Source organism: Chiroxiphia lanceolata, chromosome 2 (genome assembly GCF_009829145.1).
Source record: "Chiroxiphia lanceolata isolate bChiLan1 chromosome 2, bChiLan1.pri, whole genome shotgun sequence".
NCBI lineage: Eukaryota > Metazoa > Chordata > Aves > Passeriformes > Pipridae > Chiroxiphia > Chiroxiphia lanceolata.
In genome coordinates, this window is record NC_045638.1 from 60,303,287 (window position 1) to 60,320,208 (window position 16,922).

General features: G+C 36.6%; 1 protein-coding gene across 4 annotated transcripts in view; it reads right to left on the minus strand.

Annotated features, from left to right (window-relative positions):
* Window positions 1–16,922, minus strand: part of DGKH (diacylglycerol kinase eta) — a 157,452-nt gene that overhangs the window by 50,100 nt on the left and 90,430 nt on the right. For 2 of the 4 annotated variants that reach the window (XM_032678409.1, XM_032678408.1), the window contains exons 5-6: window positions 3,982–4,086; window positions 3,532–3,664 (exon numbers count right to left, since the gene is read on the minus strand). In XM_032678409.1, coding sequence (XP_032534300.1) covers window positions 3,532–3,664; window positions 3,982–4,086 — 238 coding nt within the window. Of the gene's footprint in view, window positions 1–3,531; window positions 3,665–3,981; window positions 4,087–5,227; window positions 5,750–16,922 lie in introns of those variants that run through there. The other 2 variants (XM_032678410.1, XM_032678411.1) reach the window with 2 other exon arrangements.

Below are 16,922 nucleotides of genomic sequence, written 5' to 3' on the forward strand. Positions count from 1 at the left end.
GTAAGAAGAACAGGGTTTTGTGGGCAAAAACCGACAATCATAATGAGAAAAGACCAAATCCACAAAGTGCATTTGCAGAGGTAATTTAATCCCAGTATTTTCTTATTGATTGACTTCATGATCCTAAAGTGTGCTTTCAACATTGTTTGTTTGTGCAATTCATAACAGGAGAAAGCCTCTCATTTAAACTGCAATCTCCCACTTATTAGCTATGTTTGATATTCAACAATCAAGATTCAGATAATGAAAATGCTACACGAGGAAATAAATTTTTGATAATAATCATAAAGGCAGTATTCCACTGGCAATGACTTGGATAGAAATGTAATATTAATACAGAGTAATTGAGGATAGAGAGCTTTGAAAGAGTTTCTGTAGATAATGATCTATCGTTCTTTAGGTTCCTTTTCCTAAACATTCTATGTATCCCCGTGTTTACCTCACAACTGCTTAGGTTTAGACTCCTGACCATTCAGCAAGCTAAACTCTGAGTAAGAGAAACACTTGAGGAGCATAAAACCAAAAGTCTTCCTTGATTCAGCTAGTTTGGAGTAATTTATAAAGCAAAGCAAAAAAAAATCATAATTTCTCTGTCCTAGTAAAGACTGTGGATGAACGTTGCAGGGGTCAGTCCTTTAGAGCTAGCTAAAGCAACACAACACACAGATAACATTTGAAAAGTAGATTATCTTATGAGAACACACAGAAGAAGGAACTCAAGAAGAAGGAACTTTGAGATTGCATCTCAAAGGAGCGTAGGATTAAATTTTTTAAAAGTCGGTTGTTTTTTGAGCAGTAACAAGAATGAAGCCTGGTCTGATATAATTTACATCTTCAGGTTGATATACATATCAATTCTTTGACTTCTAAAAAGATGCAACTTCACACTAGTCTTTTACCTAGCAAAGGTATCAACATACCATGTTTTTCTACACTGGTTTCCATAAAATTTAGAGGAGTATCTTCAGGGTGGCCTGCAATTAATTTGATCAGCCTTTGCCAAAGGCTGCTGGGGGAGAAGGTGCCCTGAAAAAAGAAGTAATCCATCTTATCTCCAAAAGAAATGAAGATTGTTTTGTGGTCAGACTGAAAAAACAGTTGTGCAGCATGCCGGAAGCCATGAAGTGTAAGAGAATAAAATATTACAGGACTGATCTTCTAAAGTATCAGAAGTTGCAAAATATCAATGGGATTTATTTTTACCTATAGTTAACAGTCAAGAATCAGACCACAAAGAGTACAAAGACTTCTAAGCTACTTTCAAGACAACTTCGTATGCCAGTAAACCAAACCACTGAGAGGAGAAAGAGCTCAAATATCTCTTGAGAAGGGACTTCTCATGCTTCTCAATATGAGGCATAATAGAGTAGCCTGGGATCAATGATCACACAAATAACTGAATTTAGTATAGATATAAGTGGATTCTCAGCGTAAAGCAGTGCTGGAGGTTTCAGATGCCAGGCATGAATATTTAAACAGGTTTTTTTAATTATGTAACAGGAAAAAGTAGCACAGAACATGTCTGAGGACTCTTAAGAGTCCATACTTCCTACACTGTCTCCTAAAACCATATGTACTGCTAACATGGTAAGTAAAAAAAAAAAAAATAGATAGTGAAATGCATTAGAAGTGCACATGGCAGAAGCAAGTAAATATGATCTCCATCACATAAGAACTTCAGAGAAAGAATATCAAAACAAAATACAGTTATTAGATGAAGAAAGTATACAGAATTATGGACTGAGTATGGAGTATTCCAGTAAGAGTCAACTGTCAAATGATTCAGATTAGACACATTACTAAGTGTGTCTTTTATTAATTAAAAAAAAATGTTGGAAAAAGATAAAGAAAATAGATATAAACTAGTAGCTAAGAAGTAAAAGGATGTACACATTAATAGACAAAAGAATATCATAGTATCTACATATAAAACATTCCAGGTCATACACAATTATGGAATTGCGGAACAGTGAAAGCAAATCGAAACCACCTTCACAAGCTATTTGTAAAAGCTGCTGAAAGATTAACTGGCATCAGAAATATGGATAAATGTAGCATAAGTTAGTAATGAGTTATGCAGAAAGTTGACAAACTCCAAATCTGGAAATTATGGAAACTTCCCTGATGTAAAGTTAAAGCCAACACCTTGTATACTAAAATCATACTTAGAAGCAAAATTGGACACTGAAAAAACATAAAATGGTGAACTACAAACATTAACATTGATAATCTTAAAAGAATAATTCTTGCTAAACAACCTTTTAAAATAGCTATAATATAACTTATTAATGGATAAATGCTTTATGAAAGCCTTTGCTTTCCTTTGCCTGAGCAAATGTAACTGTATTTGTACACAGAGGCAACACAATTGCATTTTAGTTAAGCACGATACTTCCATCTGCCAGTATCAGACATTGAGAATACCATAATTTCCTTAAAACTGTCCAAAGGACTTATACACAGTGGAAAACATACACAAGAGAAGCTGGAAATAACTATGCTACTCCTAATTTCTATGAAATGGGTTTGCCCCGTTCCTTGGTAACTGTACCATTAGCTACATCAAAAGCATGGACAATTCAGGACAGTGAGTTTTAATGCTTCCTTTTTAAGATTTTCTTAATACATATTATGCTCAGACCTCAAGCATTATAAGAGCATCAATAACTGAAATGCATTTGCCGTTGGGTTATATGCATCCAAAAGTCAAGTTATGAATATATATATATATAACTGTAACTCTTTCCTGGGCAGTCAGCTGTATTAGTAATGAAATACCTCTACGTTTCTAAGGTCACAAGGATGCTTTATTTTCTTCTGGATTGTAACACAAGTAGACTTGTTATCACTTTTCCACAGAACTTACAGGAGAAAATAAATAAGCTGTTTCAGACTTATTATAATTATTCATTCATGAAATATCATTTCTCTAGATAAGCTTAATGCTGAAGTCTTAGCCACATCTCCTTTTTCTTGGTGCTGGATTTCACCTTTTGAACCACCAAAATGCAGTTATCTACATCTCTACCCCCTCACTGCATGAGAGAATTTTTAAAGCAATAAACCTGCCCTCATCTACCCCACATGTACTGCAGAATCAGGCAACAGCAACAGAGTAAACAAGAATTGGAGAGGATGAGTTTGTAACACTGAAAAAAGTGTTAAGAATTTTTATAGATTTTGGGCAGAAACTACCATTATGACTTTTTTCCTGAAAAATGCTGATTCTGCAAACGAGTAAGACTACTTTATTCCACATTTTTTATGTGCAAACCATCCACCCAGTACACTTCAAACTGCTTGCTGCAACAGAAGGAAACTGTGTTATTAAAAAAGGTCCCTGGAGCACGAAGGTGAGTCAGATCATTAGCAGTCCCTCTGTCCAGAGGAAGGTCACCACTAGTGAATAGATTTCTCCCTTTAGGCTTTTTTCTTACTCCCTATTTTCAGAACAATTTCTCATATTCAACTTGCAGCCATCTGTCTACACATGTGGCATTATAAACAGGGGGAAGAAAGCGTTTATTTTACCTTCACAAGACAGGCCGTGAGAAGTGACTCCAGAGAGGCTCTCTCTACACACGTTACAGAAGGTAGGTCGGGCATGGGAGCAGGCATACCAGTTATGCATCCCTGAGAAATGTTCCACATTAAACTGTGCGGTCTAGTAAAGGAGAAGTTAAGACAAATTTGCAAGTACAGAACACAGCTACAGTGACTGAAATTATGTACTGTTCCATATTACAGGGGACGACAATGCAATGTTCATCAGAAGCATTTTCCAGAGGATATTTAGCCTGCTCTCCCTCCAAAATTCTAAACAAAAGAGAGATAATTTTGCTAGTGAAGTTCTTAATACGAAGCTTCACTCTGACGTTAGACACACTTTTCACACTAAGGAGGGTGAATACTCCAGCTCTGTGTCCTGTAGCTTGATCTGTTGAGCTAGAAGAGACTAGACCAAAAGAGATGTCAGCTTACCTCATAGTGTTCTCTGGACTGAACAGACTTTAGAGAGCTTATCCAGTCCTCCATTTCTTTTCTGTTCTCAGCACACAATATTAGCCTCCTAAATGGAGTGATTATCTGAAAAAGATAACACATACTGATTAATACAGATAGTAAAAATCATGATAGACAATATTTAATGTACGCTTTCCTGTGAGATGATGCGAAAGGACGACACACCCTATATCACAAGATATTAAATGCTTCAAAATATTTTCTTTAATACACTACCAACAACAAAAGGCTTTGCTTTTCCTTTTTCAGTTCCCAAGATTCGAATCAGTCTTTGGCATAGGTCTCTAGACTCTACATTAATCATTCCCCCTTCTCAGCTCCTTGTCTATGCACTGAGATTTAAATACTTGAATGGCAGGCACTAAAACTGCTAAAACAGCCATTCTGGAAATTACTAATTGACTAAGACTGCAATCCTATTTCATAACAGCATTATAGCAACTGTAAGGTCCATTCCAATTGCCAGAGACAAAATTATATCAAAATCAAAATCCTGGAAGTCTTAAACAACAACAAAAGCTGTCATCATACTTCTCTATCTTGGATATTGATATTAGATTTACACAAATTTATACATACAAAAATCTAAACCAGAACTTTCTATATCAAACTCAGTATAAGAACACATATAAATCTTTATAAAAATACACAGAGAACAAAAGCAAACAGGTGAAATCATATCCTACTAGGATGGTTGAATGAATTCCTGGAACAAGTTGATGCTGGGGATTTTATAGTGGTCTGGAATAGGGTTCTAGAAATCTGAAAATACTGTATCAAGGAAGTTCAAAGTATAAGCTGCTCTCCTCTCTCCCTAAACAGTAGAAAAATAATCAAAATAACAGGAAGGCAGCAGAAACTATCAGCTAACTCCCACTGAAATTATTTTGAGCACTGCACTAAAATAGACAAAGCAGTTACTTACAAAGCAAAGAATTTAAAACAAAGTCAGTACAAGAAATTTAAGGAAAGTAAAGTTATTTGTTTTGTTGCAGGAAGTCTGAAAAATAAAATTAAATCCTGTATCAGTCTTTTGCATAAATCTGTTGCACAGTATGTACCACCAACACCTGCAAAATACTTAAGTAAAACAAAGGACCAACAAAAAATGATAGCTCTGAGCATTCTTTTAAACAGTACAGGCTAGACATTGCAACATTTGCATAATATTAGTAAACATTTATCTACAGCTGCATTTACTTACCCAACTTCTGTTGTAAATAGTCTCTAGCCTTGATTTGTCCTATCCACTTCTTCATTAAACTGAACTGCACTTTAACATATCTCAGAGGCGACGTAAGTGAAGTGCAGCGAGCTGCAAGTCACATGGAGGGGAGGCAAAAACCCTGTGGGCTTGCTTTTGTTTTTCCTTTTTTTTTTCTTCCTCCTTTTTTTTGTTTTCTTTTTGATGTACTCGCTTCACATGGAAAAGAATAGTTTTCTGGTTTCTGTTTCTTTCAATCTTGCTTAAGCTTTTTAACAAGGTTTATTAGTAGCTCTCCATGGCTCTTCCTAAAGAACAGTTTATGCAAAGAGCAATTCTTCTCTCATTAGTTTGGAGCCAAACAGACGCTTTATTACTTCAAAATGTTTTTCTAGGCCAGGTCATCAAATGAAGCCCAGAAAAGTCATTAAATCATAATATAACCCTGGCTCCAACAACAATCGGCATTCTGCTGGAATTTCCAGGTTTCAGTGGATTCAGAAATCTTATTTGTGGAAATACACACCACAGATTATTTGCTATTATATAGCATGACATTATAATATGCATTAAGTAATGCTAAGTCCATTCAAGACTCTGCACTTTGTGTCCATCCCTCCACCATAGTCATTATTGATTCTAACCTGTAACTTGATGTTGTGAAATGCCACTAAGCAATAACAGTTGCATTTATTGCTGAAAACTCCTGACTATTTTGATCTTTCAAAGTAATATTTATTTATATTACTCATGTTTTCAATACTACTGGTCACACAAAAGCACTGTGCATCCCTCTACCCTCCCCTCTCAAAATTAAGGCCCTAGTTCAGTTGTTCACACCTAGTAACCTAGGGCCAATAGAGACATCCTTCAGTATTCAAAGTTTTGGCAGGGGACAGGTAAACATGACAGAGAACCAGAATATCTCAAAAGGCACCGCACACCCATGTATTGGCAATCAAATCACATCACCAAATACTGCTAACTAATGCATGTAAACATACCAGAAGTTCCTATATCCCAGCTTCTTATTAAATTCACAGCATAATAAACTTAATAAAGTTCATAGCATTTCAACAGTCTAAAAGTTACATTTTATACTGTCAATCAGGTGAATGTAAGAGCAATTATTATTTGTTCCACAAAAATACAGTAGGAAGCTGGAAGACATACTTATTTGTAAATATGGCATCTGTAACATGTCAAAAGTACATATTCTCTTTGCTTTACATATTTGTAACAACAAACTTCAAGAAGGTACCTAATAACATGAAAAAAGACAAAATGCATTATGTGCAAGAATTATCAACAATGCTTGGAATTTTTCTTAAAAAATAAAATAGGAACTAAGAAGTCCATTTAAGTTCTCATCTATTTCAGTTTACAAAATCATGGAGAGGACGTACTCGCATTATTTTTAAGGTATTTCATGTAATGTAACAACAACTCAGGGAACCAAGGAAATTATTAGCTAACAACAAGAAGTTATTCCCTAAATGCAAAGCATTTTTTAGACTAGAAAAGTATTCCCAAAGGATGCTGAGGAGACCAGAAGTATATATGTCTAAAAAGGTATTTGACAAATTCAATACAAATAGATGCATCGTATACTATAAAAGACAATATCTGAAACCTTCAACTTATCAGGTCCTCAAAATCCAACGAGGCAATGCTGGGAAGTTACTCAAGAGGAAGAAGCACTGTGCTGTTTCTACTCCTTTCTTGACTACCTGCTAGTAGTTATTACTATATATAATTTATTATATATAAATAATTATAGTACTTTGATTTAATATGGGTTTATGAGCTTTACACTAACTTGGTATTGCTGTTCCTGCTTGTCCTGAACTGAGAATGACTTCCCAAACCTTCTTATTTGCATTTATACAGAAGGCATGCTTTCTTTTGAATGCTTACACAATGCTATGATCAACTAATCTAAGTGGCATGTTTGAAGCACATTCATTGAAGACAGTCGAATCTGCATACAGACATAATCAAAACTAGATGGATGCAATTATCCCTAAAACTATTTTTCTGCAATGTAAATTTGGATTTTACTAGTAATCTTATCTCATTCCATGTATTCATATTTAAAGTCCTGTGTATTCTCTTCTACAAACCCAAGTCAGTATCTTTTCCTCAATTACATATTACCTTTTTTAATGCTCTCTGCTCCAAATATTATTATTTATATATCACTCTAAATATGCTAAACTCTAAACAGACAAGAAGAAATTGTATAATACAATGCAAAGGAAGTGTTACAGGAACACTTCCTGTAACACTGGAAGTGTTAACTTCTTCCTGGAAGACCACTTATGTAACAAAAGAATAAGAAAACTCCTCAGTCTTGAGGGAACTCAAGTGCTAATGGTTCACATGCTGACAAAGCAGGAGACAAATCAAGAAAGATGAAGACAGTCAAAAGGCCTTAAAAATAAATAAATAAATCAGATTTAATTTAGATGATTAAGTTACTTTGAAAATTTTCACCATTGTCAAGTAGCCAAGAAGTCATTGCTGATTTTGGAAAAGAGAGTTACCAAAGGCAAATATTGCAGTATATTGGCAAGTAATGAAACAGAGGTAGTGGGAATAAAACACACTTTTAATGCAGTAGATATTGGGAAAGAGTGAGCATATACAGTCTTGAAAGTTGAAGGCAAACACCACAAGTCCTAAAACATCCCAAGTAATAAAGAAGGTCTGAACAGGAAGAAAAATGACCCACTACTGGAATAACATTCCTGCTCTGTTTAGAAAATTAGGGGTCTTTTTTTGAGTGGGGAATGAAGGAGATGACAAGAGGTCACTGTTCAGTCTGTCACCACATAGGTCTTGCCATAAATTGGGATTTTCACACATGCTACAATAATTTGGCTTCTCAAAATACACACATACTCATATAAATACATATCTTGAAATTACTTTGATGAAGTTTACACAGTCAAGTGTAAATTGAACAAGTTTAATATCTTCAAAGGAAATAAGATTGCCATCAAATTCAGTGTAATTTTGAAAGCACTTTCTATTTACAATGGGGATAACTTTACCAATAACATTCTATATGTCTTCAGCCGAATGAGTTTAGACTTACAATCTGTAAAATAAAATCATAAAGAGTTCGATTAAAGCCTATTGCCTAATTTTTAATATATTTTGTACTATCAGCAATATGTAAGAAAATACAGTTTTCAAAGATTGGTGGCTCCATTTCTGGTTTCTTTTACCAATTAAAAAATGCAGACACTGTATTCGCTAATCAAGAAAACACTGGTCTACATCTAAGCAGCAACAAAGCAGCTATTGTAAAGCACTCTGCTTCCTGCAACATGATATTTGCAATAAGGCACCTTCAGCTGCTCTGAACTATTATCAGGCATTACACTAATAGCACTTTGTATGGCTGATCTTGAATTAAATTAGTAATGTAGGAACGAACATCACTTAGAATCTGAAAGGGGTGAGGAAATGGTTCCTGTTCTTTGGACAGATACTTTTAAAATATCTTTCTGGAAATAATGAAGAAAGGATGATACACAGAGAGCATCCCAACTCTCTTCTTAGGGACTGCATTCAATGCCTGGGGCAGGAACATAACAGATTAAATGCTTTGTAACTTCTCTGTGCTTACAGACATTGCTGAGTCAGTACTGGCAAATACTAGGATAACACGTTATGCCTCCTTTGCTTTCTGTCTGCCCCTCCATTCCCCTGCCCTTGTGCAGGTGGGTCCATATGAATATGTTGAGTAAATGCACCTCTACCACAGTGGTGGGAGTAGACTGCTGGGATCATTGATGCTCCCGTTTCAGACAACCAGAAGTTGTCTGAAAAACCACAGTGCTAACAGTTGGACAGCTTTCTACAGTACTTATAACTTCTTGGATTCCAGATACTACATAAACTATAACAGTACTGTCATCGTCAAAGGTGTAGTTAGTTGGTGCTTTACGGTGAATCGTCACGATTATTTTTCAAGATGAGTCAAGCCAGGCAAGAGTATAAATTACACAGAGAGAGGAGGATTTAAAAGCGAGGCAAATAATAAATGGCTATTATATTTGCCTGAGTACAATGCAGAATTTATAATCAGAACAATTAGCTCTGTCTACTCCACTAAAATGTTGCTTCCCTCTTTTTTCTGGCCTTCTCCTATTTCACCGTTGCCAAGTTCACAATAATTGAACTAATGTGTGGTTTTGGCCCCCACAGTAAAAACTCTTACGAGAGGAAACAAAAAGGTTAGTACCACACAGCATCTCCTGCTCCAGTATACTAGAACAAGTGGGCTTAGATAGAAGGTAAGACAAAAATGGTTATTCCACTGAAAAAGGTGAAAGGTCTACTGTGACTTTATTCTGCAGTAGAATCCAGCCTGGGTAATTTAGGCGGCCTTATCTTACACCACATCTAACAAAAATGAAGGAGCACCTTCCAGAATACAATCGGGCATACGGACAAGAAAGTAACTGGGAGTAGTAAGCATGGATTCATTCACCAAGGGGAAGTCATGCTTAACTAACCTGATAACCTGTGGTTATCATCCACCTTGCCTTCAGTAAGGTTTTCAGCACTATCCCTTAAGATTCTCACAGAGAGGCTGATGAAGTATAGGCTGGATGAGCAGACTGTGAGATGGGTTGAAAATTGCTTAAATGGCTGGGCCCAGAGGGTGGTGATCAGGGCACAAAGTCTAGTTGGAAGCCAGTGACTAGCAGTGTACCCCAAAGGTCAACACTAGCTCCAGTACTGTTTAATATCTTCATCAGTCATTTAGGTGGTGTGGCAGAGTGTACCCTCTGCAAGTTTACTGATGACAGAAAACTGGGGAGGAGTGGCTGATACATCAAAGGGTCACACTGCCATCCACAGGGATTTCAACAGGCTGGAGAAACCAGCTGACAGGAAACTCAGTAAGTTCAACAAGAAGTCCAAAGTCCTGCCCCTGGGAAGGAACAACCCCAGGCATCAGTGTATTTTGGGGGACACCCAACTGCAAAGCAACTTGTCAGAAAAGGACCTGGGGTCCTGTTGCATAACAAATTGAACATAAGCCAGCTACGTGCCCTTGAAGCAAAGTAGGGCACTGGTATTCTGGGCTGCAGTTCCAGGGAGGTGAACCTGCCCCTCTACTCAGCCCTGGTGAGGCATCACCTGGAGTGCTGTGCCCAGTTATGGGCTCCTCAGTACAACAGATAGGTGGACACACTGTAGGTAGTCCAGGGAAGGGCCACAAGGATGATGAAGGAACTGGAGCATGTGACATGTGAGGAGAGCCTGAGAGAGCTAGAACTGTTTAGCCTAAAGAAGAAAAGGCACAGGGGGATCTTACATATGTAAATCCCTGAAGGGAAGGTGCAGAGGACAGAGCCAGGCTCTTTCCAGTGGTGCACAGTGAAAAGTTAAGAGGCAATGGGCACAACCTGAAAGACAGAACATCAGGAAACTCTGTGAACATCAGGAAACACTGTTTTACAATAATGGTGACTAAGCACTGGCACAGGTTTCTCAAGGCATTTGTGAAGTCCCTTTACTTGGTGATACTGAAAAGCTATCTAGACATGGTCATGGGCAGCCTGGTCTAGGTGGCCCTGCTTCCAGAGAGGGTAGACCAGATGACCTTCAGAAGTCCCTTCCAACTCCCAAATTACTCCATGATTCTGTGAAAAGAGAATCCATGTAAATCAAGTAATCCTGTTACAACATGTAACATCCTGTTACAGCCTTGAACTGCAAAAGACCCAGTAAAGGTCGATTTGTCAGAAATCCAGTTCTCCAGAACTGACCTCATGTATTCAATGTCAACCAACTTCTAAAAGAAAAAGATTATTCCTGTAGAAGCATAACTTTATAAAGAGACAGTTACAAGAAGCAGGGTAGGAAAGTTCCATGAATTTGGATTGAAGAATTAGAAATTTGTTTTATATCAGCATTCAAATATAGCAAAACAATAAGCCATTCTTGTAAATGTAAACTGGAAACTGCTATATATAGTTCAAGGCCTGCATGTTTCTTTAAAGTCCTTACATAAAGATTTGTTAAGCCCATTACTCAGCACTGCTGTGCCCTTAGCTTTGGCTTCACCAGCTCATTACACATCTATTAGATAGGATGGCTTCTGTGCTTCAGGAAAGCACTTAGTTATATATTTAATGGCATTAGGTGCAAATGTATACAAAATAAAACAGCAAGTGACTATTTTTTTTGTCTGTAATAACAGATGCCTGTTTAAACATGATCCAGCTACCCGAAGCCAGGGATCCTTATTCACTAGGAACAGGAAATTTAGTCAAAGTTTACACCAGTGACTTTATTTATAAAATTATTTGGTATACAGGAACTACAGTGAGGAATACTTTCTAAGGTTTCCCCAGGTATTTTAATCACTTTTAAAGCAAGAACAGAAAGAAACACCAGAGAATAGGTTAAGTATAAAACTGCGGGAAGAAGGAAATCTGGCAATTCTCAGTGTTTATTCTCCACACATCTCAACCGCTTCATGAGTGAAAACCAGAAATTTTCTGCAAGCTATTTTTGAAAAAACTTCTGGTAAGCATGAAATCTGTAGAAAACAAGCTCCAGGCAAATGTAACTAGAATAAAAATGTTAGTCCAGAGTGGTCACATTTTTAAGCATCCTCTTGTCTTCCTCTAATGAAAAGTGTTCAGCTTTCTTGTAATAGGATCAGTCCCAAGTGATTCATCTATGGATTTTACCCTCACAGCTGAAATGCTTTATTGCTTTTTCATAATGAAACTTAAAGGTTCAACATCTACAGACACTCTAGGGAAAGAGAGTCAGCGCATCAAGTCAGAGACAAGGAGCTTAAAATTTGAAAGTCACACCCAAAGCTACCCAAAGAGCTCTCAGGTTCATTACATTGTTTTATCACTGTCAGAGGGTGGAGGGAAAATGAGCAAGTGCTAAATGGAGGAAAAAACCCTAAGTGCATCACAACCACACACTAATTGCTTTTGTCTAATTTTTCCTTTCCTCAGCATATTAATTTGCTATTTCAGTTTTTGTTTTGTTTCTAAGCTGCCTGAATATTGGAAAAAAAAACCAAAAAAACCCCCCAGAAAAACCAACCCTGAGTGGAAAATTGAACAAAATGGAGTACAAAGCACTTCCCTTCTCTTTCTGTGGTTTGAGTACTGGTAGGGCTGGGAGAATCAAAAAGCCTTCATCACTTAAAGGCTAATCATGATCTGTATGAAGCAGCAGATAGTTCACAACTAGGGAAAAACCATATCAGTTCCAAGAGTTAGCTACCTGTGCAAAGTTGAGTCATGCTGATGAAGCCAGCACAGAAACTTGAACCATTTTTCAGCCATATCCTACCTCTGGAGATAACAAGAGACCCCGGGCTCTGTTAGGCTGCGCTAGACTGCAAACAGGGCACAGAGAATGTCTGGATATGCCGTTCCCCCATCTGGAAACAGTGCCATGCACTGACCCTTCTGAAAATCTAAGGGCAAAATTTAAAACACAATGCCTCTCAGAGTGGAATTTAGCTCACAGAGGAAGGTACTTAAAGACAAGACATCTGCAAATGTGAATGAACTCCCACTATCATCAATATATACTCTTAACACCAACACGCAACTGGAATGCAAAGGAAATTTCAAAGCATACCCAAACCCAGGAGATTATTGTACATTCAAAGGATAAAAACCAGAAACATGTTTCCAAACACAAATCCATTCCTTTTGTGTCCCTGTGGTTTATTAAACGGAAAAGTCAAGCAAGAATATCTCCCTTCAAGGGAACATCAACAGAGACTATATATAGACACTTACTCAAAATAGATTTTTACAAAGAAAAAAAATTGCAGATAGCTGTGCACCAGAGTATTGCTACAGAGCAAACCAGGAAGGTTAACCTATGCAGGCGACAAAAAAGGTAGTGAAAAAAGTTTGCTTAGCAATAACTGAAACCAGGGGAATCCACCTCAAGTCTGAAACACACCAAAGGGTGGTTGCTAAGCCCATGATCCCAGGAGTGTCCCAATACAGGAGTAGGGAGATGATTTCACCAAACTAAAGAATTAAGTAAGACAGTGAAAGAAAAGCAGCAGAATGATCAGAAAAGGTCTGAGTAACCTGTAGGTGAGTGGCCCTTACAAAAAAAAAAACAGGCTTGAGGTTATCAGTAAAGAAACCATCTCCTGATGTCCACTGAGACAGAACTGCAGTAGATTGGATTTTGTAAACATGTAAGACAGCAGCAGAGAAAAACTTCCATTGGCATTCATAAGCTTTCTGTACTTAAATACAAGATCCTGAACTTTAGGCCAATCAAGAGTGAATAATAAAACTGATGTTATTTAAATAAGGAAAATTGATGTTATTTAAATAAGGAAAAAAAGCCTGAGTTTTAGGATAATTATTCCCAGCTTTAGGAATATCTGTCTTTGTCTCCGATATTTGAAAAGGCAGAAGACTGGAGTGCCTAAACCCAAAGATTAAAGGTTTTAAACCCCTTTGGGAAAACGGTCTTCTCATTTCCTCCTAATGTGGCTTGGGGGAAGTTAAGCAGTTCTCACATTCCCTGAAGCTTTCGTAGTCCCTAAAGAAAAGTCTCAAACAACTCTGAAAAAATCTGAGTGGCAGGAAAGCAAGCAAAATATGTTCAAGTCCAGAGAATTTAACACTATCTGGGAAACATACTGCAAAAGTCTGGCAACACGTTCTGTTTTCCAAGCCCAAAGCGAATATTAAAAGTTAATTCTCTAAAATCAATTAGAAGCAGCTAATCTCAATGACAAGCAGAGAGCCAACTGATGTCAGAAGCAGCAGGACTGAAATAAACTGCTAGAATGCAATATGCCTTTCAGGACCATCGAAATACTCAACTTGAAATTCTGACGAATTGCAAGAATTGAGTTTCCAGTACAACTGGGCAACCTCCCATTAAAAACAGCAGCTGTACAGGAGGATTCAAAGATACTTTATCCTTTAAGCTGGTGCTCCATAAATGATATGCCAATAAACTTTACATCCCCAGCCAAGACATAGGATATGCTACATTGAGAAATATGGATAGGAAATATGGTAATCAGGTCTGGAAGAAAACAATATAAACTAGAAGAAAACAATATAAATTTTAACCACACTTGAAGCACAGTTGCCTCAAAAGACTATTTGGCCTCACTAAACTATAAAAAAAAATCTAAAAATAACAGGTTGAAGGAAAATCAGCATACAAACGTTTAGTTTTTACAAAATATATCCAAATCTACAGAATATCAAGAAAAGTAGAGACAAATGCATACCGATTTGTTTGTTTGATTGTGTAAAAACATATTAAGCAGAATCCTTTACTTTCAGGTCAAAGCAAACTTGTAAATCTCACAAAAAAAGTGGAAATTAGAGAAAAAAACTTTAAAGTTTTGTAAAAAAAATTACATTCAGGGATTAACTTTCATGAAATGACATTTTTGGGGGGGTCTTTTTTAATATAATATGAAAAAATACTTTAGAAAAAATTAACCCGTAAAGGGATTAATTAAAGGGATCCATTTGAACTAAATTAAGTACTTCTGTTGAAAAAAGTTAAAACATCAGCCTGATCCATAATCATGTTTAGTTCAGTCACTGAACTGAAAAAACCAGTATTTTTATTCCCAATCATGCAATGAGATGAAAAGTTAAGGGATGTAAAAAAGTAAGAAGGGTAACAAGAATTTTTAATATGAGAAAAGATTAATAGATAATAAGCACCTTGCTATTCTCTGATGAAATTTTGTTGTGTAATTCTTAAACTGGAAGAAGAATGTAAAGTTGCAATATAGCAATAAATATTCATTTACAGGCAGCACAAAATTTTGATTACTTACTTTCCCCCTTGATCTCCAAGGCACTTCAAAGTGAGCCAAGTAAGGTATTAAGCATACAGTACTTGAAAAAGTTCAGTGTCAGTAAAACCAAAGAAATACACACCACAGAAAAACAACAGAAGCAGAGATAAAGTATTTATGGATTACAGACAGCTCCAAATTAGTAGAAAAAGAATCTTAGTATCAATATAGAGGTAACAAAAATGCATAACATGCTGCTGCTGCAGAAAACAGACAAAACATGGGATCCATAAGCAATGCAAATGAGCATTAATTTATAAAATAATCCCAAATGTCTGTGACTTGTGCTTCAGTGACTGTCAAACATGTCACTTCACACACAAGATGATGCTGCAGAATAACAATTGGGAGAACAGCAAGTATAGAAAAGAGTATAGAAAAATGTTTACAAATATTATTTACCTTGGAAATTAGTCAAATCAGAAGGAGGTAATAAAAAATATAAAATGCAAAAGCCAAATGGTTTATAGGTTTCTGCTGTCTTTGTGTCATAACATTAGGTAAGAATACTTTATCAAAGCCCAGCACATTAAGAGTTTTCTCCAAGGAATTTTTTTTCCATACAATAAATAATTAGGACTCTATATGGTCTATAGCATTGTTAAAAACAACAAATCAGCAAAAATTATTATATTAGACATTTTTGCAAGCATATCCAGAATCCTAGTAATCAGTGTTATGAGCTGGAATATAAAGTCTCCTTTCCAGCCAATTTCTAATTACTAAGAATCACAGTAGGTTTTCCAGGACAGCAGATCTGCCTACTGCAGCTTCCTCCCTCTCAAGATGACAACTTTCAGAAGATGCATATTCAACAAAAAGCCCTTGATTCAGCACCTAATTCAGAAAGCTGAAAGCAAGGTTCTACATTTTAGGTGCCCTGGATGACAAAGCTCCTATTGTAGCTAAGGGAGAGTTAGTTACTAATCAGTGGAGTCTAGCAATTAGAGAAATATGCTTTAAAGAACTATTAATCTTATCTTAGATACCTAAATTTAGGAGTCTTTGAACCCATCAAGTCCCACACTGAAGTCAGAGGAAGCTGAATCCCCATCCTGAGTATCATTACAGTATGTTAATTATCATATTCCTGGAGGGCACCTTCCAGAATGACAGTGAAATTATTTCCTCTTTTACTCTCAGATGCAATTAAATAACAGAATTAATCTAGCCAGAATTTTCACTTTTCTGAATACACATATAGTAAGAAAATGAGTGTCTGTGGCTTTAGGTAATTCTTAGATGCACTAAAAGTTGACCTAACCCAAATCAAATGTCTAAAGCCAGCTGTACAAAGCAGTGCCTCAAAGCCAGTATTTCTACCATAAAATTATTATTTTCCATCACATTTACCACCAAAAAACCCATAACTGACTTAAATGTTTCAAACAAGACTTCGGATGGATTAAATACAGCTGCTGTCACATGATGCCTGTGCATTTAACTTGAGACTCTAGGATAGATTTATAATAACCCAGGGCATTTTATAGAATCACGTGGGCTCAACAACTGAAAGGCATCATGGTTAACACCTACAGATTTTCTTTTCCTTGTTAATGTGCATCAGTTCCTCAACATCAAACACAAGGCAAAGGTAGAAACTTAAGCTAAAAGTTATCTTTTTCTCTTCTCATAGACTTGGGAGACTGGCACCTAACAAGGCAGTACGAAGAATCTGGCCTTGAGTGTCATGTAAAGACTCTGAAGTCAAGGGACACCTTTTGTTCTATTTAATAACCTCTATGTGAGGATGCTCAGAACTACAAAACACCTATAATCTCTTAAAAGGCATTCCAGTGCACGATTGTGCACTAGAAGCTAATTGCTAGA